General features: G+C 44.8%; 2 protein-coding genes and 1 long non-coding RNA gene across 3 annotated transcripts in view; 1 reads left to right on the top strand and 2 right to left on the bottom strand.

Moving 5' to 3' along the window:
• The window catches only part of LOC115103708 (netrin-1), a 99,936-nt gene extending 86,887 nt beyond the window's left edge, over positions 1-13,049 (top strand). The window contains exons 6-7 of the mRNA XM_029624586.2: positions 5,208-5,282; positions 9,026-13,049. Coding sequence (XP_029480446.2) covers positions 5,208-5,282; positions 9,026-9,354 — 404 coding nt within the window. The 3' untranslated portion in view covers positions 9,355-13,049. The remainder of the gene's footprint in view (positions 1-5,207; positions 5,283-9,025) is intronic.
• Positions 13,050-13,399: 350 nt separating this feature from the next.
• Positions 13,400-25,392, bottom strand: part of LOC115103709 (syntaxin-8-like) — a 49,247-nt gene continuing 37,254 nt past the window's right edge. The window contains exons 7-8 of the mRNA XM_029624587.2: positions 21,066-21,167; positions 13,400-14,221 (exon numbers count right to left, since the gene is read on the bottom strand). Coding sequence (XP_029480447.1) covers positions 14,157-14,221; positions 21,066-21,167 — 167 coding nt within the window. The 3' untranslated portion in view covers positions 13,400-14,156. The remainder of the gene's footprint in view (positions 14,222-21,065; positions 21,168-25,392) is intronic.
• Positions 15,626-20,244, bottom strand: LOC135563669 (uncharacterized). The gene is made up of 3 exons (XR_010460426.1): positions 16,043-20,244; positions 15,692-15,952; positions 15,626-15,661 (listed from the first exon to the last, which is right to left on the bottom strand). It is a non-coding gene; the product is annotated as an uncharacterized LOC135563669 (long non-coding RNA).

The following is a 25,392-nucleotide window of genomic DNA, read 5'->3' on the forward strand; positions in this document are numbered from 1 at the left end:
AGATGAAAACATTCTGGCAACACCTCCATAAACATTTGATAACATTTATTGTTGAAACTGCCGTGGCCTAATTCTAATAGTTCCAGATTATACAGTAAATAAATGAGTTTATTGTAACCATGAAAGGTGAATGCAGGGCGCTTCCAGGCGGAGTTATAATGCACAGTTTTACGATGGGCTGATTTATAACGGGAAACATGCATATGTATGGCGTGCGCCAAGTCTATAAATATACATTTTTTTAGACATACGTATTATTTTCAGAAATTGCACATGCAGATATTTAGTCTGAAATTTACCCAATGGTTATAAATGAGGCCCATGGCCGGGCCCTAGCTGTGTCAGGTATTTATTTGTTCACTGTGGAGGAGCGGACATCAGAAAGGGCTTTGGCTAACGCTTCATGGGCCGCTAATTTCCTTCCTGACCTCTCTTTGTCGTGGCTATGACCCCCTACCTCCCCTCCTCCCACCCATCACCGGGACCACCACCCCTAGGTTCCCCCATTGCAATAAATGCCAAAGCTTGACACGGCCCTGGGGGAGGGGGGGGGGTCTCGAAGGGTGGATTTGGGGGGCGAGTTGAAAAGGAATGGGAGTTGGGGTAAGTCGGTGGGGGTCTAGGGAATGTATAGGTCTGGAAAGTGGGGTTTGGAGGGACATAGTGGTTGAGCTGACAAGAGAAAATGTTGCACCCTGAAATCAAAACATCTTGTGGCTATGCCAACTCCTTTATCTTATTATATATATATATATATCTAATTGTATTTGCATAGTGGCATACGTTGAGTAGAGGCATTTTGAGGATTTCCACATGGGATTTTTTTAGTATAGGTTTGGACTTTTTGTTGTTGCCTAATGTCATTTATATGATCAAAAACATTAGCAGAATCTTTTTTAATACCACACCGAAATGACCAGCTACTCTAACACTGACAAACTGAAAGCAATAAAAATGATCTGGTCTTGAATGCGAACAACAAGCCCAGGCCAATGAAGAGACATTTCTACAATATTAGGAGGAATATATATACACAGAGTGTACATTATTAGGAGGAATATATATACACACACAGATTGTACATTACTAGGGGGAATATATATACAGTGGGGAGAATAGGTATTTGATAACCTGCAAAATCGGCAGTGTTTCCTACTTACAAAGCATGTAGAGTTCTGTCATTTTTATCATAGGTACACATCAACTGTGAGAGACGGAATCTAAAACAAAAATCCAGAAAATAACATTGTATGATTAAGTAATTAATTTACATTTTATTGCATGACATAAATATTTGATACATCAGAAAAGCAGAACTTAATATTTGGTACAGAAACCTTTGTTTGGAATTACAGAGATCTTACGTTTCCTGTAGTTCTTGACCAGGTTTGCACACACTGCAGCAGGGATTTTGGCCCACTCCTGCTAATGAATTACTTAAAAATCATACAAAAATCATCAAATACTTGTTCTCCCCAATGTATGTTATACCACAACATTGTTGAGTACTCATTTCTGATTGGTTAGAAGGGCATTCTAGAATGGACATTAAAACCAGATTACGGGACAGTTGGAAAAGATATCGGGACACCTTGCAATCATTACGCAATATTCGTCTACACATGCAGACTGTACTTGCTACAAAGTTACAAAAAGCTAAACCAAAAACCACACAAACCGAAATTGTATACATTGTAAATGCAGGTTCAACAAGGGAAAGGTTCTAGCGACAGTAGCATTGATTTGTTTTTGCAGAGGCCTTTTTGGGAGCATCTGATGACCTAACGTGGTGTGGTGAGTGATGAACATACATTTTCCCGGTCCCTACTGTTCCAGTCATGATGCGCGTGGCGCTATGCTGTCAAATCCTACCGGATGTTTCTGGTTTGACCAGCTGTTTTCAGCAACGGGTATTTTTGAATTCGGGTTGTCATTGCCAGGTTCGCTAGCAACAAACTACACTGATCAAAAATATAAATGCAACATATAAAGTGTTGGTCCCTTGTTTCATAAGCTGAAAAAAAAATCCCAGAAATGTTCCATAAGCACAAAAGCTGACTTCTTTCAAATTGTGTGCACACATTTGTTTACATCCCTGTCACGCCTGCTTCCACTCCCCCTCTCTGGCTCTTGCGGTTACCAGGCTGCTTATCATTATGCACACCTGTCACCATCATTACGCATATCAGCGGCTTCATCGACTCACCTGGACTCCATCACATTATTAATTACTTCCCTTCTATATTGGTCACTTCCTCAGTTTCTTTCCCGAGTCAGCATTAATGTTGTTGTGTCCCTCATCAAGATGCTGTTCCTGTTTTGTTTTGTTTAACTCCCTGTACTTGCTTCTCCTCTCCCAGCGTCTGTCCTTACAATCCCTGTTAGTGAGCATTTCTCCTTTGCCAAGTTAATCCATCCACCTGACAGGTGTGGCATATCAAAAAGCTGATTTAAACATCACGATCATTACACAGGTGCACCTTGTGCTGGGGACAATAACAGGCCACTCTAAAATTAGCAGTTTTGGTATACCACACAATGCCACAGATGTCTCATGTTTTGAGAGAGTGTGCAATTGGCATGCTGACTGCAGGAATGTCCACCAGAGAATCAAATGTTTATTTCTCTACCGTATACTGCCTCCAACGTCGTTTTAGAGGATTTGGCATTATGTCCAACCGGCATCACAACCGCAGACCATGTGTAACCACGCCAGCACAGGACCTCCACATCCGGCTTCTTCACCTGGGGGGGTCGTCTGAGACCAGCGACCTGGACAGCTGATGAAACTGGGGGTTTGCACCACCAAATAATTTCTGCACAAACTGTCAGAAACCGTCTCAGGGAAGCTCATCTGTGTGCTCGTCATCTTCACCAGGGTCTTGACCTGACTGCCATCTTAAATGAATTCAGTGGAAAAAATCTCACCTTCGATGGACACTGGCACGCTGGAGAAGTGTGCTCTTCACGGATGAATTACAGTTTCAACTGTATCGGGAAGATGGCGTCGTGTGGGAGAGCGGTTTGCTGATGTTAACATTGTGAACAGAGTGCCCCATGGTGGCGGTGGGGTCACGGTATGGGCAGGCATAAACTAAGGAACAGAATAGCATTTTATCGATGGCAATTTGATACAGATACCGTGACGAGATCCTGAGGCCCATTGTTGTGCCATTCATCCGCCGCCATCACCTCATGTTTCAGCATTATAATGCACGGCCCCATGTCGCAAGGATCTGTACAAAATTCCTGGAAGCTGAAAATGTCCCAGTTCTTCCATGGCCTTCAAACTCCCCAGACATGTCACCCATTGAGCATGTTTGGTTGCACTCTATCAACATGTACGACAGCGTTTTCCAGTTCCTGCCAACATCCAACTTTACGCAGCCATTGAAGAGGAGTGGGACACCATTCCTCAGACCACAGTCAACAGCCTGATCAACTCTATGCGAAGGATATGTGTTGCGCTGCATGAGGCAAATGGTGGTCACGCCAGATACTGACTGGTTTTCTGATCCACGCCCCTACCCTATTTTTTAAAGGTATTAAAGATATTCTCAGTCATGTGAAATCCATAGATTAGGGCCTAATTGATTTATTTAAATTGACTGATTTTCTTATATGAACTGTAACCCATTAAAATATTTGCAATTGTTGCACGTTGCGTTTGTTTTTGTTCAGTGTATTTAGCCTGCTTTTCTATTCTAGTGTTTGATATGCTATCTCCTCGTAATGAACAGTGTCGAGTGTCCTGACGAGAAGGCAAACTTTTCTCGCTATGCCAGGTAAAATCGTTATGGATGTATCCAAATGAATGTCAATAGAAAACAGCTTTTAAAAAATGCAAATGCGGCTACTTTGCTGTTATTCTGGCGGCAGAGGTCGTGACTGTGCTAACTAGAAAGGAAGATGGAGGTTGTCAGCGAGCATGGCAACGGAACATATAGAATGAACGACTGGGTCTCGTCCATAAATATCGAACTAATCGAACGAACGACTGGCAACCAACATTTTATTTCCAAGGTAATGTACAGATTGTCGGTGTTTATCCCTTAAATTTTGGCTACAGTAGGTTACTAAATAGACTTTTCAGTGGCACTACCCAATGATGAAGATGAAGCCTAAGGCTACTCACCGGTGATGGCCCAATAGCCTATCTCAAGATGAGCTACTTTTGAAAAACGGTGCTGTTTGCTCAGAATCACTCAAGTCAAAATGGCTCAAAAATCAAGTTTTTTTTAAACGATTCTACAGACAGATTAGTCTTCTCTTTTCAGAAGTAGGCATTTGCTTTCCTAACTGTATGTTTTTATCCCGATTGTATTTGGAAAAAGGCAAACTGACAGCCGCAACCAACCATAGATATATAATCCATAGATGGCAGCTCCCATTTAAGTCAGGGCTGGCATCCATTGCTAGTGTACCCATGAGTTTAATAGTCAAACTGTCAGTGTTAGAGGTTCTAAAACCCTTCTATTGATTATATGTCCATGGCCACAACGCAACAAGCGGTTCTATATTTGGCTAGAGTGCTTTCCTGACTGTAAGTGATAATTTAATCCACAGCTATTTAAAAAAAAAAAAAGCTATTGAGATTCTGCTGCTAAATTATGCTCTCTGGTGTAGTATATGGGCATGAATTTTTCAGCCAAGAGTACTATAATTTTAGGCAAAATTATTTCAATTTATCAGGAGGCAAAGCAGCATCTCCAGCACCCCTACTTCCCATGGCTCTGGGTGTTGGGGGGCTTGGGGGTGCTTCTACAGGCATTAATCAGTCCCAAACTGGCACTTTGACAGGGGAATGTTGGGTGGCGGTCGGCGTGGGGGTTAATTTGAGTGGTTTTCTGACGCGGTGGCCTGGTTGGTGGCACAATAAGCAGCAGTCCAGAGGTCCTCCCATCAGAGCTATAGGGCCGGGGCGGACGCCTGCATCCGCAGGACCCTTTTTGTCAGGTCTCATTTCTATTGGCCACCACTCCTCTCAATGCACCATAAGCCCTATTAGAGGAAGACACAATTGAACCTGGCAGATGTGTATCGGGAGTAAGTGCAAGGAATCTTGAAGGAGATGTGATGTGGTCTCACTTTTGCCTTTTTTTTCACAGTTTGTGTTGCTACCTCTTTAGTTGTTTTAACCTAGTGTGCATCTTATTCTCTCTCTCTCTCTCTCTCTCTCTCTCTCTCTCTCTCTCTCCTACATGCAGACTGTGACTCCTATTGCAAGGCGTCGAAAGGCAAACTGAAGATCAACATGAAGAAATACTGCAAGAAAGATTACGGTGAGTTGAGTTCCATCCTCTGTGCAGTACAGTCTACAATCCTACAGTAGAAGCTCACGCTGCCTCCTGAGCCCCGGTGGACTAGTAGCTAGCTACATCTTTATTTACTACACCAAGCCCAGGCATCCCCCCCAGGACAACCCTACAGCTCCTGGGCATTCTAGTGACGGCTTACTCCGGCTTTTCAAGAAAGAAAGTCAAAGGATCAAACAAAGGGGGGGGGACAAGCCATCAGAGAGAAGAGCTTAGGGTGTGAGGATCGAGAGGGTGCGAAGGGGAGGGGGGTTCCCGGGATGATGGACAGCCCAGCAGGTATTTAAGGGCAAGGCGGATAATGTATAAAGCAAAGTCGGTGTGACGGACAGTTGGGGTGCGCGTCTAAAGGTCCTCATTAAGGGGAACTTAAGGGATGGGCCTTTTCAGACGGGCATTCCTGTGGCCATCCCATCCGGCTGCCCTGGCCATTGAAAAGGTTGAAAAGGTGCTTTAGGTGGTTAAGACCCTGGTGAAGGTTGTGGAGGTTTGACCCTGACCTGATTGAAGCCAGTCTGTTAAATCAGTCAACCAAGAAGGGGCATCCTGCCTGAAAATACCTTGGCAGATTGAATGAATGACAGCCCAGGCATTGTTCTTGAGTTTTTTTGTTGTTGAGGGGTTGGATCCAGGCATGGTGTCAGGAGGAATCCCCTGTGCCACAAATAAAAAGTGGCATAAATTGTTTCTCTTTGCAGCTCTTTAAGAGGCAATTGCTAAAAAAAAAGATGGCCGATTATAGATGTGAAAATACTCTGCCGTGTGGTGTTTGGTCAAAAATAAGAAAATAAAAAATAAGCTTGCCATGCATATGCAAATAAAGAAAAGTTCTGCACCACAGTAACTAGTTTGTGGCCATTTGTAGGCGAACAGGTTTAATGAGTGGTAAAAAACAAAAGCTCTGTGGATCATTGATCCCCGGCAGCGGAGCTCATGTGTGAAGGAGGTGTAGCAGTTAGGGTCTCCAGTGAGTCAGGCATTAGGAGCCCTCGGTGGAGGATTTGGAACATGCACCTCCAATGGAGTGTAACGGGGCCATGTTTCTCCTCTCAGGCCCACGCAAGAATCAATGGACTCCCCGTAGGGAGACGCACTCTGTCCTGGGGAAGCCCAGTGATGTGTTGTGGTCTTCAGCTGTACAAACTCTTACCCTTATACACTGAAAATAAGTCTGTCTATAAGTCAGAACTTGTCAGTGCCCACTGAAGACCCATAGGGGAGAGGAGATGGGGAGTGAGGTGGGACCCTACCCAGGTGCACCCCAGGTGCATGTCATCAAGACATCATAGTGTGTCTCACCGTAGCTCAGACTCAGCAGTGTTGAGAGCGCAGCTCAACAACACAGGGAGTGTCCTCTACCCCCATCCTAGTCTCTCATAGGCAGGCAGGTCTGGCAGGCACCGGAGTAGGAGTGTGTAGAGGGGACCTGCTGGCATTGATGAGTGATCCCAACACCACCCCAGCATGCCTCAGGGAAGGCTGTGACTTACATGTTTTGTGTGTGTGTGTAATGGTCCACAGTGGGGTTAGGGCACACGCTCCTCTGCTTCAGAGCAGGCTACAGTAAGGGAACCCCCACTGTTTCACTCTTACTGTTCTCCTCAATGACCAATCACAGGCCATTTCCTCTGCTTCCCCCTCTGGCCGTCTCCAACATTACCCAAGCCCTACGCAGCCCTCCCTAACCCGCCCTGGGTCCAGCCTCCCTGCCAAGGCCTGGGTTTAATCCACTTTCTCCCTGCCTCACCATACCTCAGGGGGGCTTTGTACTGGTCCTGTACAGGGATAAGACTCGCCTCGCGCTTTACACTTCAGGAAGGTTTACTGGAGGGTCCCGGTGTGGCGGAGAGCATTAAGAGTGCAGTGTCTCGGGCCTGTGCTGGATAACATGCAGACACACTCCAACCCCCATAGAGAACCACAGGGTGCTTGGATACAGCAATGTTTCCATACAAAAGGGCTGAAATGACAGTGGAACAGGGCTTCACAATAGGTTGAGTTATTTACAGTTTGGTCTCTCAGGGTTTCACCCTGTGTTGTTGTGCAAGCACAAACAGAGAGCGCCTTCCAGTGGTGACACCAGGGAAGGACAGGGTGACAGAGGGCACCAATAGGGTTCGCCACCAGGTCAACAGCCAGTTCAACCAATGCCCATGCTAATATTACTATTAAAGACACCAGGAATGCTAATGCTAGCAGAAAAGGACACCAGGGCCCTATTTGATAACCCTGTGATCTACCATGCATGGTGTAAAATCTGCAGTGCAGTGCAGGATATGTCTCATTTAGAGCCATTTAGAGAGCCATGACATTCACGCTCGGGGATAGTCAGCCTGTGTGTATAGGAGGTTAAGCTAATGACCCCTGGTTTAACGACTGCTGTTCCATTTTAAGGTGATCTATGCTGCTTTTGAGAGCTGTCGGTGCTCTCTCTCCTTGATCCTCTCAGTAATAAATCATACTATCACATATCCGCTCCCCCAAAAACCCATCTCCTCACAGCCCATCCCTGCCTCTTAATCACGTCCCAAATCAAATCCCCTGACATCTATAATGGACGTGGAGCTGGATCTGCTCCCGGGCGACGTTTGTCTTGACAGCACTTCCCTTGGAGGATACAAGCCTCTGATGGGCGTCTGGTTAGGTTACAGGTCCAGTCTCCTGTCCACTGGGGCCGGCTGAGTAGGTAGTTGCCGATGGAGAAGCCAACCTCACTTTATTTTTTATTTTAAAAAAGAGAATAGAACAGAACCCTGCCCTTGAGGCTTTGTCAGTTATGGTGTTTTCAGTGTCCCGTAATGCCGCTTCATCAGTGGAGATCACAGCGTCTCATGGCGCTAGTCTGTGGAGCTAGTAGCACTGACTGGAGACGCATATGGACCAGTGGACACAGAGGACTAAGAGCTAGAGGATTCAGCTACAGACAGCAGGCTACCCGGCGTCAGTACCGCCTGCTTCACGGTCTGTCTGATACCCTTTTTGGCTGCTGGATGGTACTAGACACGGTGTAGCATACTAGACTTACAGATGTAGGATCTTAATATGAGCCACTTTCCTACAGCAGGAAAATAATCCAGCAGCAACGGGAAATGTAAATTAGTATGTGGATTATAATGACTGGATATTTTTGTATCGTAAGGGAGGGACCATCAAGTCTGAAATTACAAAGTGGAAATGAGAAACGTTAGAAACCTTTTTAAAACTCAAAGACGCTACACTTCTTAAATGTCCTACGCTGCAGGAAACTTAACTTGCAACAGGGTGATTAAATTAAGATCCTACATCTGTAGTGGGAGATACACTAGCACTTTTCCCTCTCTCCTGTCATACTGAATGGCCAGAGAGAGAGAGATGTCTAGGCAAAGCTTTTGCAAGAAGGAAAAGGGATTCCATGGGAAATGTCTGACTCGGTCAAACTGAATTATTTTGTCCCCGGGTGCCATAGTAACTGTTGCTGGGATCATGGTGTGTGGGTCTAGAGAAGTCAGGATAGCAGGAATGGAGCAGACGATACGGACCGCGTTGCTCTCCTGTGCCAAGAGGACATGGATGGGGTTTTAATTGAAGTCTGTGATACAGACACAAACCCTGGTGATAGAGATAAGAATAACAGCACTGTCACGTGTATCCCTTTGAGCAGGAAACTCTAATGCTAGAACTGAGTCAGACACAAAGACATAACAAAAATAGTCTCTCTCCCCCCTCCCCAGCTGTCCAGGTGCACATTCTGAAGGCCGACAAGGCGGGCGAGTGGTGGAAGTTCACCGTCAACATCATCTCTGTCTACAAGCAGGGCGAGAGCCGCATCCGCCGCGGCGACCAGTTCCTGTGGGTCAGGGCCAAGGATGTGGCGTGCAAGTGTCCAAAGATCAAGACCGGGAAGAAGTACCTGCTCCTGGGTAACAATGAGGATTCTCCAGGGCAGTCTGGAGTGGTGGCCGATAAGGGCTCCCTGGTCATCCAGTGGAGAGACACATGGGCCCGTCGGCTGAGGAAGTTCCAGCAACGTGAGAAGAAAGGCAAGTGCAAGAAGGCATAGGCGGAAAGGACGGCCGACGCCTGGAGCGAGGGAATGGAACGCGGGACAGGAGAACGGACGAGTGGGTGTTGAAAAAGGGCGAGAGGAGAGCGAGGGAGACCGAGGAAGGAGAGAAAGGGACTGTGCGTTGTCGCTACTTTTTCGAGTAGAAGCATGAAGAGAATATTATTGAGCAGATTTTTTTTCTAGTGGACTTTTGTGAAGGAGCTCACGCTGCAGGTGTCATTGCTTCGTTGTTTTTTCCTTTGAGATTTGTCTCTGTGGATTTGCCAAGTTTGCACCTATTACCAGTATATATAAAGTTATGTGTTTTCATTTTTTTTTCATATTGATATTTCATAACCCTATTTTATGAGTATTATGTGCTGGTGCGAAGACCCCACCAATCAAGCCACTGCATTATCACAAGCTCTGTTTTCTGTCGTTTTTAGGGTTAGCTAATAATATCACTGACAAACCAGCCTGCATCGTCAAACGTTTTGTGTTGAAATTGTGTATCCTATTGGCAGTGCAGTAAAAAGGGCCATAAAATAACATTGGTTCTGCGCCTTGGAAATGCACGTTTCATGTATTATCAAATAAGTTGCCTTTCGCTTCACCCGGTCGTATGTAACCTAAAACGCACAGTAACTAGCTACGTTCTTTATTATATCACGGGTGTGACATATTGTACATTTGATTGAATGTTGGCCCCTAGATGAAGACAGTGAAATGGCAAGAAAGAAAATTCATGTCCATTCTTAAAGGTGTACAATATATTTGACTACAGCATTGTTAACTACGCTTAATTAAGGATATTATTTTAAATCTACACATTTTTCTTTGTCCGGTTTCAGTAATCAGAAATGAATGCACGTTCATTGTGAATTGTGGTGATTAACACACTCTTGTACAGTTTCAAACTGCATGTCAACCTGTCTCCAAAAAGGATGGTTATTATGTCAAATACATGGCGTCCATATTAGGACAGCGTCAGATGAGTTGATGTCCTAATATGGACACTGTATCCTTCCTCTCTTTTTGACTGGTGCTGCTGCCTAATTTCATGGTTAGTGTTTTTAAAAATAATTTTGCTGGATTCCCAAGAAGACAAAATGTCTGGGATTTCAAAGACTCCTGCTATTACAACAATAACAACCAGATTTCAATTTAGGATCACTTGCTTTAATATTTTATTAACGTTTGGTTCAATTATACTGAACAAACATACGTGCAACATGCCAAAATGAACGATTTTACTGAGTTACAATTCAATATAAGGAAATGAGTCAATTGTAATAAATGATTTAGACCCTAATCTATGGATTCCACATGACTGGGCAGGGACCCACCCACTGGGGAGCCAGGCCCAGCCAATCAGAATGACTTTTCCCTCACAAAATTGCTTTATTACAGACAGAAATCCTCCTCAGTTTCATCAGCTGTACGGGTGGTTGATCTCAGACGATGCCGCATGTGAAAAAGCTGGATGTGGCAGAGAGATATGGTAGAGAAATTAACATTAAATTCTCTGGCAACAGCTCTGGTGGACATTCCTGCAGTCAGCATGCCAATTGCACCCTCCCTCAAAACTTGAGACATCTGTGGCATTGTGTTGTGTGACAAAACTGCACATTTTAGAGTGGCCTTTTATTGTCGCCAGCACGAGGTGCACCTGTGTGATGATCATGGTGTTTAATCAGCTTCTTGATATGCCACACCTCTCAGGTGGATGGATTATCTTGGCAAAGAAGAAATGCTCACTAACAGGGAGGTAAACAAATGTGTGCACAAAATTGAAGAGAGATATAAGCTTTTTGTGCATATAGAACATTTCTGGGATCTTTTATTTCAGCTCATAAAACACTTTACATGTTGCGTTTATATTTGTGTTCAGTATATATTTAATGATCAAGTGATTTAGGAGCCAGTCCTTCTAAGAGACAGAAAGCAGTGTGGTTCTTCCCCATGTTGCCCAGATTTAGAATATAGATGTTTTTTAACATTTTTATATTGAAGGTGTACATTTCTGAAAGATGAATTGACATTAATATTATTATACAGTACACATGCTTTATACAAAAGGAAGCATTTTCAATGATGTGAATAAAAAACCTTATCATACCTAAGGTTTCAAATAGACTAGCTACAACACAAATCTGATTGTTTTCAGAGAACGTTAACCAAGCAGTGAGATATTGAATTGAAAGTGTTACATATTTATATGACCTCTCCCTAGGAACAATATTTCCTAATACTGTAGGCTATTCACCAATTGGCACAGAATTCTTCTGTGTAGTATTAAATTCACCCTATTTTGGATGCAATTATTATTATTTTTAATCACAATGTGTAAAGCATTTGTAATTGGAACAAGCCTCTTCCCCAAGGTACAAAACAAAGGCCTTGGCAGCCAACAATTAAACATCTGAATAGGTAGTATTTTTATGTGAAAATTCTCAATAATATAACTATTATTAACTTCAATTTATTGATTGTAGATTTTAGCAAAGAGAATGGACAGAGTGCACCTCTAAGAACAGCATGTATTTTCTTTGTTGTATTGAGGCAACAGAAATGGAAGAGTGCAGTTTACCTCCTTGACTGACGGTGAACTGTTCCAAACATTATTACACAAGCTCTCTAAACTCTTGCTTCACCCCCCCCCCCCCCCCCCCACACACACACGTAACTGTCCATAGACCTCACCCTTGTGCATAAGATATACATGTTACATGTTGACTGTCACTCTAGAGTTCTTGAAAATTCTGTCTTGAGTGTGGTACGGCATCCATATTAGCAAGTTGTCCGATTTCAGGCAAAACTGTCAGTGGTCTTCCTAACATGGAATTCCTAATATGGATGCCGTAGCGGCAGCTATTCAACAGCTGCAGACATTATTCGATGTCTCTTACAAGGCTGTCAAATTAATTCAGTTCAGAGCGATTCGAACAGGGCGAAACGAGGACTAGGAGGAAAATCATGTAATTCAATCACCCCAAATGAATTAAAACCACATACTTGTTTTTATTTCAAACCAATTAGATGTACATTGAGGGTCTGATTGCCAGCATCTGTGTTCCGTACCGTTTCTCTCTGTGTACATAGTCATACATACACATGCTTTGTGCTAGTGTATTGAAATATACAGATGACATATTACACGTATTTATACATACATTTACATGTTACTTCCTTTCATCGTTATATCCATACTCGTGACATTAAATGTAAATGTATTTCTGTTTGGCACATAATATATAATCAAACCTCAATCGCCCCCCCCCCCCCCCCATTTATGTCTCTGTATCCCCATGATGTAAATACATTTTAGATGACTTTTCCAAGCAATGGATTGACAATGACCTCCTCTTTGATGAAATATTACTACCACAGACCTGTCAAAACATTGCTTTTGTTCATACTTTTTAAATTGTAAATGTTGTTTAGCTGTGTTGGCCTTTGCGATACCTTTTTTGCGATGTTTGTTTTACGATGTGTACTAATATATGGTTATTATATATGGATATATTTAATGACACGAGACATTGTGGATTTTATTCTGTCTTTTTTCCTTTTAATTATTATTATTTTTAAAAACTTGTTTGTTGTTGTTTAGATGGTTGTGATTTTAAGAAGGAAACAATAACTACTGAACACCAAGCTGGTAGAACTAAATCCAGAATTCAGTTGAAATAAACTCTGTTAAGTCGCCACTGATGTGACTCTTTCTTTTTCTCTTATGCCCCTAAAATCATTCAATGTCTGCTTTAGATCTCTGAAGCCGGAGTCCTGGGCGTAAACATACACACTTCTATGAACAGCTCCACGTGTGACGTAGGGCAGTACAGTAGAGGGCGAAGCATGCTGGGTGTAGATCCAAGCTATACTGTTCACACGGACGCAAGCAAGCATCTCCCAACCTTCTGCGGCATCCGCAAGGCTTTTAAATTGACATGGTGGAAGAATGCAGAGTAGGCTATAGATACAGTACATTATCCTTAGTAGATGACCAATATTATATAACACTATACTCTTTACACCAAGGAGTCCATGGATCGTGCTGTTAACTGTAAATGTTGTTTATTAGAAATGACAAGGTTGCATTGAGCTAAACTGATTCGCATCATGTTAAAAAGTGACAGTCATACGTGTTATTTGTTTTGGCTGGAATTATCCTACAAACATGATCAAATCCCAAGACAAATGATACCATTAGAACCGCTAGTGGGTAAATAGAATAATTAATATAATAAGAGATGTGTGTGAGTGAATTGCTAAGCTAGCAGAATTAGCGACCCGGAACCCAGGACCTCTCAGCCCACAGACAGAATTAGGGTCAGTGCTACCCTTTACCCAACCAACACCCACGTAAGAAAATAAAACATTGTTGCTGGTTCCTCATAAGCCAGGGCTCAACTCTCCAAGTGTTGAGGTACAGTAGAGAACTACAATACACTCAGTTTTCATACAAGGGGAAAGGAGAGGGGAAATATAGAGGGAGGGAGAAGAGAGGGGGGGTGGAAGAGTCTGTGTGTCATTATTAGTGTATGGTGTGTGTTTAACAGGGCACAGGGGTGGTGTGTCAGAGGTATGTATCAAGCGTCTCAGTGTAGGAGTGCTGGTCTAGAATCAGGTCTGCCTTGTCTATGTCATTTTCATTCATTGGGATATAAAAGGCAAACCTGGTCCTAAATCAGCACGCTTGATACATACCTGCATAAGTGCCTCTGCACCTCGTCTCCCCTGTAGGCTCTCCACGCAGTCTCAGTGGTCATCCCACGGACGGTGCGACGTCCAAAACGCTCCCCTCAGCCTCTTCCTTATGTGGGCCACACAGCAACCACCACTATAGCAATGAGCAGGAGCACGATCACCACCAGCATCCCTGAAACAAGAATAGAAACACAAACAGAAGGATAAGTCGGGGGGGCAACTCGACAGAAATTCAAACAATCAACAACAAAAAATGACACTGTACAAAGTGTACCTAATACAGAGTAGTTACAGCACATAGACAGGTACAGTACATAACAGTTACATAGACAGGTACAGTACATAACAGTTACATAAACAGGTACAGTACATAAGTTACATAGACAGGGAATTCTACACATTGCCTAAATTCTTCTTATCAGGCTAAGCTGGACAGCCACAGACCAAAGGAACAGGTGGTGGAAAAGCAACCAATCAGTAAACTTGAAAAAGTTAGGCCTAGGCCTTTATCTAGTTAGCTCAGACCTTTGGCCCTACCCAATTTTCTAAATCCCCGCTGCGCCCCAGTGATTAGGCTACTACCCTCATATTACCTGCACATTTTCACCAAGATGACATAATACACGTTTACATGCAATCTAGAATTGTGACAGGTTTATTGGCACAGATCATACTGCAGTCGGAAATGTGTTTCGGATCGGACTTCACTGGAGAGCGAGGGTAATCAATGTTTTTCCATCAAAGCTGTGGAGACAGAGGAGCCCCGAAAGATTATACTGTAGCCACCTCACACTTAAATCAAAAGCTTTTTACCCCACAGGACCTCAAAATGATCCAGACACGAGGCTTTCCACAGATCACGTTTGAATTCTAATCAAGGCCAAGACATTATAGAAAAAGCATTAAAAAGTTAAAGACCGACATTTATTATCAAGACCGTAAAATGGATCGTTGTTCTGTGTTTGCATATTGGCTTGTTTTATATGGGTTTGAATATTAGATGGCTAGCCGACAACAGGCGTTCAATGGGTTTTCCAGTTGTCTCGGCTAGTCCCGTTGTCATCTAACCTACAGCTGTTTCAAATCCTGAAACCTTTCTAAGGTGTTGGTAGGAATAAAAGGACTGGTGGACGGCTGGTGTCAAGTGTCATACCTCTCAACCGGGGTGAGCTTTCTAAGGTGTTGGTAGGAATAAAAGGACTGGTGGACGGCTGGTGTCAAGTGTCATACCTCTCAACCGGGGTCAGCTTTCTAAGGTGTTGGTAGGAATAAAAGGACTGGTGGACGGCTGGTGTCAAGTGTCATGCCTCTCAACCGGGGTCAGCTTTCTAAGGTGTTGGTAGGAATAAAAGGACTGGTGGACGGCTGGTGTCAAGTGTCATACCTCTCAACCGGGGTCAGCTTTCTAAGGTGTTGGTAGGAATAAAAGGACTGGTGGACGGCTGGTGTCAAGTGTCATGCCTCTCAACCTCTCAGGAATAAAAGGACTGGTGGACGGGGGTCAGCTTTCTAAAGGTGTTGGTAGGAATAAAAGGACTGGTGGACGGCTGGTGTCAAGTGTCATGCCTCTCAACCGGGTCAGCTTTCTAAGGTGTTGGTAGGAATAAAAGGACTGGTGGACGGCTGGTGTCAAGTGTCATACCTGGTGGACGGCTGGTGTCAAGTGTCATACCTCTCAACCGGGGTCAGCTTTCTAAGGTGTTGGTAGGAATAAAAGGACTGGTGGACGGCTGGTGTCAAGTGTCATGCCTCTCAACCGGGGTCAGCTTTCTAAGGTGTTGGTAGGAATAAAAGGACTGGTGGACGGCTGGTGTCAAGTGTCATACCTCTCAACCGGGGTCAGCTTTCTAAGGTGTTGGTAGGAATAAAAGGACTGGTGGACGGCTGGTGTCAAGTGTCATGCCTCTCAACTGGTGGACGGCTGGGTCAGCTTTCTCAAGGTGTTGGTGTTGGAATAAAAGGACTGGTGGACGGCTGGTGTCAAGTGTCATACCTCTCAACCGGGGTCAGCTTTCTAAGGTGTTGGTAGGAATAAAAGGACTGGTGGACGGCTGGTGTCAAGTGTCATACCTCTCAACCGGGGTCAGCTTTCTAAGGTGTTGGTAGGAATAAAAGGACTGGTGGACGGCTGGTGTCAAGTGTCATACCTCTCAACCGGGGTCAGCTTTCAGCTAGGGGGATTTCTCTCCCAACTCCATGCCACACATTACAGTTGATATGGAAAACTAGCTCCAAGGACACATTTAAGCCACATTTTCCTCTCGCTCGCTCTCTGGTGTTTCTCCTTGAACGGCATCACCATCGGGGGTGAAGATTTCAAACAACTGCATCCTGGAGAATCTGATGGCTTGATGGCTGTCGACAGTCTCTGGCTGACTCAAGTTGTCCGTGGTCGTTTCGCATGCGAGGTGGTATTTCCCCCTCCCGGACTTTTCACTTTTGGTTTACATTTCTTTCATACTTTGGCTTTCTCGTCGTGCATTCTACTCTGCAGCGTAATTGCAGTCTGGTCCACAGGGAGAGATAGGGGGAAGATGAACCCAAGCTGAACTAATTGCTTGGGTCGTAGTCAGAGTAGAACTCCTAATCTAGGATCAGCCCCCGCCCGTCCCCCATCCCCCCGTGGAATCTGGTTCATTTTGTTCTAAAAGGCAAACCTGATCCTAGATCAGGTGTTCTTATGAGACATAGGACTTGGCTAGGAAGCTTGGATGTGGCAGCAGCAAGTCCAAAGGTCTGGATGCCTCGTTAGCTTGGTTGGTTGCGACACTTTCTCCTACTTTTAGGATTTCTTCATTGATTACAGTAAACTGAGGGAAAGATCCCTCTGAGGGAAATCTCTCTGAGTTGAGTGAAGGAGATGCTGGCACAACTTAGTGGCACCATACTCTACATGCAACCAATTAGTCCTATTTCCCCCTGTGTATGATTTTGATTTCAAACTTTCAATCAAACCGCTCTGTCTGAAGCCTAGCACGCTAGTTGCCGACCTCTCAGAATGATCATTGGTCGAGACAGGACCTCCCCACTTGATAACTTACACATGTGAGCAGAGCCGCAACAACGTAAATGTCAAGTGGGAACATTCCTCCCAACAGCCCTCATGATGGCCTTTTAAACACCTCACACTTAGAGAAATATATATACACACACACACACACACACACACACACACACACTTAGCTACGCTTCAGTGTGAAGGATATTAAACCAGGATAGTAGACTGTCATCTTTACATTCAGCTCGACTTGACGGAGGGCAGATAAACTTTCTGAAGTCAAATTACGTTAGACGTTCATGTACATCGTTGGATAATAAAGTCATCATCTTCTTCGATATGTTCCCTACCACCCAGTCACCTCAGGCCCCAGACACCCTACCAACACTCCCTCCCCTTCTCTTTGGGACTGTCCCCGTCTCGCTAAGTAACCAAATAAAGTTACTCCTGACCCAGTCTCGACGAAAGTAATGACAACAATCACATTTGCAGGCCAAATAGATGAGACGACGCTTTGTCATTGAAGCCAGGAGGTCTGCAGTGCAGTCGAACTGACGCCCCAAGATTTTTAGAGACGAGCAGAGTAAGAAGGATTGGGGAACACCCTTTTTTTTAAGCATTTCTGACATATCAGTGAGACAAATCTTAATTGGTGGAGAAAAGGGAGGCGGGTGGAGGTTGTACTTCTGTCTCTGTGCGCACACACACACACACACACACACACACACACACACACACACATACACACACCTCCCCCGCTCTTGCCCTTTGCCTGTCTTCCAGCAACTCCATTGCAATATGAATATATCGCTTCAGAACACATTGATAGACATCATATTGAAGTAATATACAGTCAAGTGAAAAGCGTTCGCAGAGGAATAACACATTTCATTGGGGCTGATCAAATCTGTCGGATGTTTATGAAGTTGGAAAAAGAAGCAGTAAAGCGACTGCGGTTTCAGATCTTTTGTTTTACAGCCATCCAATGTTCCACTCTTGCCAGCCAAAAACAAGTGGTAAAGGTGAGGTAAGCATTTGTAAACGTGACAAACCATGACACGTCGGGACCTGTTACTCCTCTAGGTCACGGGTTCAACACCGCCACACGTGCAACAACCTTGGATTCGATTTGAACGGTTTGTTTCAGTATTTGGGGGGGGAAATGAATGCTAGGGCACATGGGAGACTGGTAAACATCATCATATCGGCATTGTCATCAAAATTGGCCCTCAAAAGTATTCAAGGTTTACTTTAACAGGCTTGATGGGATTCAGTGAAATGAAGTTACATGCACCCTTTACCTACCCTCAAAGACAACCCTCGAAAGCCCTAACATTTCAGGCCTATTTGAGATGTAAGCCACCTGCGGGATTCGAGTCTGTGAGTCTGTATGTGGGTGTGGGGTTTCCCTCCAGCCTCCGCAGGCCCATGGGATTAGTCCTTTGGAGAGAGGTCTGCCCCCACATTGCCTGATGAGTCACTTAAGCCCTGGGAAACTCACACCACCCTCCTAGGGCCCTTTGGCGCTAAGTAGTAATCTGCCTTTCTAATGCCACCTACCCCCCTCAAAACCTGTTCACTACCCATTTCCCATAGGGAAGTGACATTGAAAAGTAGGCTTTACTTTATTGCATCGTTTTACTGGGCAGCCTCAACTTTCTCATTTCGCTCAAAGCTTAAAACACTGTTTAAAAAGGCTAACCCCAAGTTAGCTTTAAAAGCTTGGAACGTTTTTTTCTTGTCACCCATAATATATCCTGGTGAAATCCACGACCGTGTTGTGGTCTGATTGTGGCTCTTCCCCAGTAAACCTCAGCACCGTGAGACTGATAGCTGGAGGACTTGTAATGTGCTCGTGTCTCGACTCTCTATTTTGTCTCAACAAGACCCAGGATGTTTCACAAGCCTGCCCTGAGATCCAGTCATGCACCCGTTGCTGCAGGACGGATCCATGGCGGTATGTTATGCTATGTGGGTCCTTCCAACCTTCAGCGGAGAGATGACCCCTAACCATGTTCAGCCCGTGCTCGTCCAGCCTTCAGCTTGCCAACTAAACACAAAGGTAGGATGGATTTTCCACAGCGTCCTCAGTCACTCATCTCTCTCTCCTTGTTTTAAAAAAAAAAAAAATCTCTGGCAGAAGGTCTAAGAGGTTGATTAAAGATTGACACAACTGCAAACAAAACCCCCTGGTTCCATCAGTACACATATAAGAAGATGTGAATTTGCTGCAGGTAACGCATCTAAAGGCTGCAACTCCTAACAGCTCAAATCCTAACAGCAGCATCTTATGTTAAATCCTCAAGTTAAACGCACATCTTAAATCAGGATTCTGCCCCCCAGTGTACATAATCTGGGATGTTTCTTCTCTTATGAGAGAAAGTATGTCAAGTATGCACGTCTCCTTGTCAAAGCCAGTCTTTCCCACCCATAGGAGAACTGAAGGAAGACATAACACTCAAGCCTGGGCTTTGGACGAGCTGGGTTCCAAAAACAAATAAAGCCCAGGCTCAGGAATCATCAACACACACCCAAGAACAAGAGGAGAAACACTCCAAAAGATGTGTGGCGTGTACTAGTTTCAATTATTTCTTTGCACGAGACCAAGACAAGTGTCAAACAAACCAGGAGAAGAGAGGATGGAAAAAGGAGGAATGGAGCGGGGACTCCCCCCCACTATACAGAATTGTTAAGCATTGGCACTCTAGAGAAGAGAAGGGATAGGGAGAGAAAGAGACAACAATGAGACACTTACAGATACAAAAGACAGAGATAGAGACAGAGACAGAGAGACAGAGACCGAGAGAGAGAGGAGACTCCTGGGTTAGCACAATGTGCCCAGTGACTCTAGTTCTGAGATCCTCAAACAAACCTTCTCTGGGTGTCATGGTGACTGGGCAGAAATGACATCAACTGTTATATTAGCTGATCCTTCATCGCATCCCCAGATCTTACTGTTGTATCCCCGCACCACTATTCGCCTGTTAGTGGGGGCCTCCTGGTGCAACAATGCGACCATCTCCAAGGTGATGCAGACTGGCGTTTACAAGGGAAACATAGCTTGACGACGCCAACAAGCTTTGTCGCACATTCCCGTTCTCGCTGTACGGTAGCTAGCCTAGCTACCTCCCCTTTCTGGCATATCATTTTCCCAGCAGAGAGAAATAAGCAGGGTGGCCATTGAGAAAGGGAAGCCGGGCTTTGTAAGGGCTAGACCAAAGAGCCGAGTTAAACAAATTAAAGGGGGGGGGGGGGGGGTAATGGTGAGGGAGGGCCCCATTGACACAGCATCACAGCTCCTCTTTAGCTCTGTAAACCACTGAACTCCATCAAAGACTGGTACCAATAGAGGGTGGTGCTGACTTACTACACTACAGACTGGCTCCTGGGAGTCCTTTGAAAGTGGTATCAAGAAAGGCTTTTTGACTTACTACAGAGTCTGTACTACAGCCTGGCTCTTGGAAGCCCCTTTCAGAGAGTAAGGGGCTGGCGATTGGATAGGGTGACACATGTGGCTGTTTTCTATAGCGGAGAGTAGTAGATGTGATAGAGACAATCCCCACGCCACTGTGTGGTGTTTCGGCGCCATTAATGTCGTTGTTTCTGATCAATTAAGCAGCATCGAGTCTGCTTCCGGTAGGCACAGCAATGATATCGCTGAATGGACAACGATGGATTGAGCTACTCTGGGAGAACACATCTTTAAAGGGTTCTGATAGGAGCTCTTTAACACGATCTTTAACCATCATGAATGACTTACCTGGAGAGTAAAGATTATAGGACCGAGACTCAATATAACACATAACTGAGTGCATTTAGAGTTTGGGTCTGGCTTTCCCATTACTGAAGGTCTATGCTCCCTTTACTAGGCCATTCACAGCACCCTGAACTGTACTGAGAGCTGCAGAAAGAGAAAAAGGAGATGGGACCGATGCTTGTAAATCTGGATGAGAGACAGACTTATTACAGTTGGGTTAGGAACACCGAGCAGATGAAATGAGAAGGAAGACGGGCTCACCGCAGGAAGCCGACTTAGTCTCCACCAGCTTAACCCTTCTTGTCTCGTTGCGGATCCGGTCATCCGTCTTGTCCACCAGGTGGGTGAGGTCATCAATGATTTCTAAGAGGGAAAGAGAGAAGGGACAAAGTTAGTTGGAACGATGCTTCAGTTCAATATCAGTTAAAGTACATCTCAAAGACCACAAAAGGAACACCTATGTGAGAATGCTATTCATTGACTACAGCTCAGCGTTCAACACTATAGTGCCCTCAAAGTTCATCACTAAGCTAAGGATCCTGGGACTAAACACATCCCTCTGCAACTGGATCCTGGACTTCCTGACAGGCCACCCCCAGGTGGTGAGGGTAGGTAGCAACACATCTGCCACGCTGATCCTCAACACTGGAGCCCCCCAGGGGTGCGTGCTCAGTCCCCTCCTATACTCCACTCCCTGTTCACCCATGACTGCATGGCCAGGCACGACTCCAACACCATCATTAAGTTTGCAGACGACACAACAGCGGTAGGTAGGCCTGATCACCGACAACACAACCTATAGGGAGGAGGTCAGAGACCTGGCCGGGTGGTGCCAGAATAACAACCTATCCCTCAAGGTAACCAAGACTAAGGAGATGATTGTGGACTACAGGAAAAGAAGGACCGAGCACGCCCCATTCTCATCGACAGGGCTGTAGTGGAGCTGGTTGAGAGCTTCAAGTTCCTTGGTGTCCACATCACCAACAAACTAGAATGGTCCAAACACACCAAGACAGTTGTGAAGAGGGCATGACAGAGCCTATTCCCCCTCAGGAAACTAAAAAGATTTGGCATGGGTCCTGAGATCCTCAAAAGGTTCTACAGCTGCAACATCGAGAGCATCCTGACTGGTTGCATCACTACCTGGTACGGCAATTGCTCGGCCGCAAGGCACTACAGAGGGTAGTGCGTACAGCCCAGTACATCACCGGGGCTAAGCTGCCTGCCATCCAGGACCTCTACACCAGGCGGTGTCAGAGGAAGTCCCTAAAAATTGTCAAAGACCCCAGCCACCCCAGTCATAGACTGTTCTCTCTACTACCACATGGCAAGCGGTACCGGAGTGCCAAGTCTAGGACAAAAAGGTTTCTCAACAGTTTTTACCCCCAAGCCATAAGACTCCTGAACAGGTAATCAAATGGCTACCCGGACTATCTGCATTGTGTGCCCCCTCCCAAACCCCTCTTTTACGCTGCTGCTACTCTCTGTTTATCATATATGCATAGTCACTTTAACTATACATTCATGTACATACTACCTCAATCAGCCTGACTAACCGGTGTCTGTATGTAGCCTCACTACTTTTATAGCCTCGCTGCTGTTATTTTTCACTGTCTATTTACTGTTGTTTTTATTTCTTTACTTACCTTTTGTTCACCTAATACCTTTTTTGCACTATTGGTTAGAGCCTGTAAGTAAGCATTTCACTGTAAGTTCTACACCTGTTGTATTTGGCGCACGTGACAAATAAACTTTGATTTGATTTGAAGAAATGAAAAAAGTATGATTATTTTCAGATTTCAGAGACCTCCAACAGTCCTGTGCTCTCGGCACTCGCTAATAAAATCCCCCTTTATAGAAACCCTACGGACTTGGAAGGAAACAGAGCCTATATAGGGGCTGTCGGCAGCCTCAAACAGCCCTCGAGACAAAAGACAAGAGCGATAGGGTGGGGGGGGAATGTGTGAAAGCACTCTTTTCCCTTTCAAAATCGTTCAGTACTTCCTGAATCAATGCTGGCTTTAATCAGTGACTCTACTGTGATTTAATGGCTGCTCGTGGAACAGACGTCGGCCCGGGCGCTGCTGCAATACAGTAGGACTTCCTGTCTTGAAGGCCGTCCAGCTGGAGGCCTGTGATTCATAACGACGAGTTGCTGTGGTGACACGACAGCCACAGTAGTCCACAACTGCTGGAAACCACCCGACACCACGACTTAGGTCACTGCCATCCAACACAACAGCTCAGCAAAATCCCAGCAGGCAAAAGTGGTTGACATGACGTCATAATGAATGAAAAACTGGTCATAAAAATAAAATAAGTCATTTTTGCTCCCTGGGAAATGCAGTGATCATTTACATATTAAATCTCTTCACTCGCTGCAAGAGCCTGTTTTTGTATGACATTGAGTAAACTGTGTTTCAGCGGCGAGAGCATTTGAAAATGTTTCAGCGGCGAGAGCATTTGAAAATGTTTCAGCGGCGAGAGCATTTGAAAATGTTTCAGCGGCGAGAGCCTTTGAAAATGTTTCAGCGGCGAGAGCCTTTGAAAATGTTTCAGCGGCGAGAGCCTTTGAAAATGTTTCAGCGGCGAGAGCCTTTGAAAATGTTTCAGCGGCGAGAGCCTTTGAAAATGTTTCAGCGGCGAGAGCCTTTGAAAATGTTTCAGCGGCGAGAGCCTTTGAAAATGTTTCCACTGCTGTACTTGCCATTCAACTCATAGGCCGAGTAAAGCAATTACTCAACAATGAAACACAAACATGAAGAAATATCTGAAGAAATATGAGCGAAAAAAAAGTGTCAAAACAGCATGGCTCATTGCTCGAGTTCTACATTAAATTATTTATTGCTAAACAGAATCTAAATGATCCATTTCATCTTTAGAGTTTGGGGGTACGTCTGTAGATCGAGCTGTGTGGCACTGGCTCGTTGTTTGTTCGATTCAAAGCCTTGATGATAGGTCCTCTCCAGTCTCCAGCAAACCCTTTGACAGAATAAAAAATGCTAGGGGCACGAACAGTGAAGTGTTGTGGACTGACATTTTTTTTTTTTTTAAACAAACTGAGGCTGAGGAGAAAAAGACCAACTGAATGGACAGAAACTCTGTTCACATATTACCCGATTTGGCAAGTTGGAGTTTTTTCAGGAAAGGAAAGCAAGTCTTTCACCTACAGGTCTCCTTTGGCTGCCAACTCAAACAAGCTGCTTTCTTATTTCCAGGAAACTACCTGTTTTCTGATGTCTGAGACAGACATACATGGCTAAGAGAGGGTTTTCTAGCAGGTTACAAAATTACTCCAATACAATTTGCATCCGTCCTGTGTAACATCAACTAGGATAAATTATGAAATTCCCACGAGTGAGTTCGAAGGTCATAATCAGACTATTCTTATCTCTAGTTAAGTTGTCTTTCCTAGTTTCGAGACGCCCCTTCGCCAGTGAGAAAACATGCTTCGGTAAGTGGAGTCATCAGTGGTTGACTGAACCTGCTTTCAGCCCAACTCAGATAATTAAGTTGGGGATAATTTGGGTGAGACGGGTCAGGCAGCGTCAGCTCTAAAGGGGCAAAGTACGGAGGAGAGGGGCGACGAAGAGACGTGAGAGGGCAATGTGTAAAACATCTCCTGGGACATCCACCTCATCCTAGCATGAGGCAACAATTTATGAGCGGCGAAAGAGAGAGAAAGACACCAAGAGACGGTCTTACAAGTTCGACCAGCGACCCCTTGGGACACACAAAAAAAAAAAAAAAAACAACGAACCAACTCGCTTTCCCTCTTCGCATGCCGCGCTCCAGAGATATAATTCCCAATTTCCTAATGTAGCACGTTGCTCCGATACATGACAGCTGCTCTCCCTGGCTCGGACCAGGCCTATCAGCCACACCACAAATACATGGCATGTTCCAAAACGAAGGTTGTTTATTTTAAATGCTATTACACTGGATAAACCTCCAAACCCACAGTGTGGGAGAGAGCACAGAGTCATAGGCTCATACTTGCACAGCGGTGTCATTCGCCCTGCTTGCAGTTTCCGGTGTACTGTAAGTGACGGCTTGCAACCCCACCCCCCTCCTTTCACATTGGTAAGTAGAGGAAGCCATCTTTCTTTGGAATGTGTGCTCAGGTCTGGTGGTCCAACAGAGCCTTTTGTCAATGTCAGTGATGAAGCTCTCTTTAGAATACAGCCCACAGTCAAGGAGAGGCATTATTGCTAAGAGTCTGCTTAGACAGTATCTCACTTTGAGAATTCAGGAGCAACATGCCAGAGACTTAACTTAAATGAGGAGAAAGTTGGCAGGACACAGCTGTTTGTGTCTAGTTTACTATTCAGTGCACAGCACATCAACAAGTTTAATGAATGGATTTCTCCACCCACACATCCCCACAGACACAAACCAATGTGAAAGCCCAATCTAAAACAGCAATCTAAAACTTGACGAAAAAACTCCAAGCAAAGACTTTAAAAAATGCAGATAAATGGGCAACGAGCCCTCAATATTCCACCTTTTTTAAATGAAGGGACAAGTGATTGCAAGTCAGAGGAAGAGTACATTGGTAAAAACAAACAAGAGTAGTTTTCTTCACTAT

The sequence above is a fragment of the Oncorhynchus nerka genome, linkage group LG21 (genome assembly GCF_034236695.1).
Source record: "Oncorhynchus nerka isolate Pitt River linkage group LG21, Oner_Uvic_2.0, whole genome shotgun sequence".
In the NCBI taxonomy this organism is placed as follows: Eukaryota; Metazoa; Chordata; class Actinopteri; order Salmoniformes; family Salmonidae; genus Oncorhynchus; species Oncorhynchus nerka.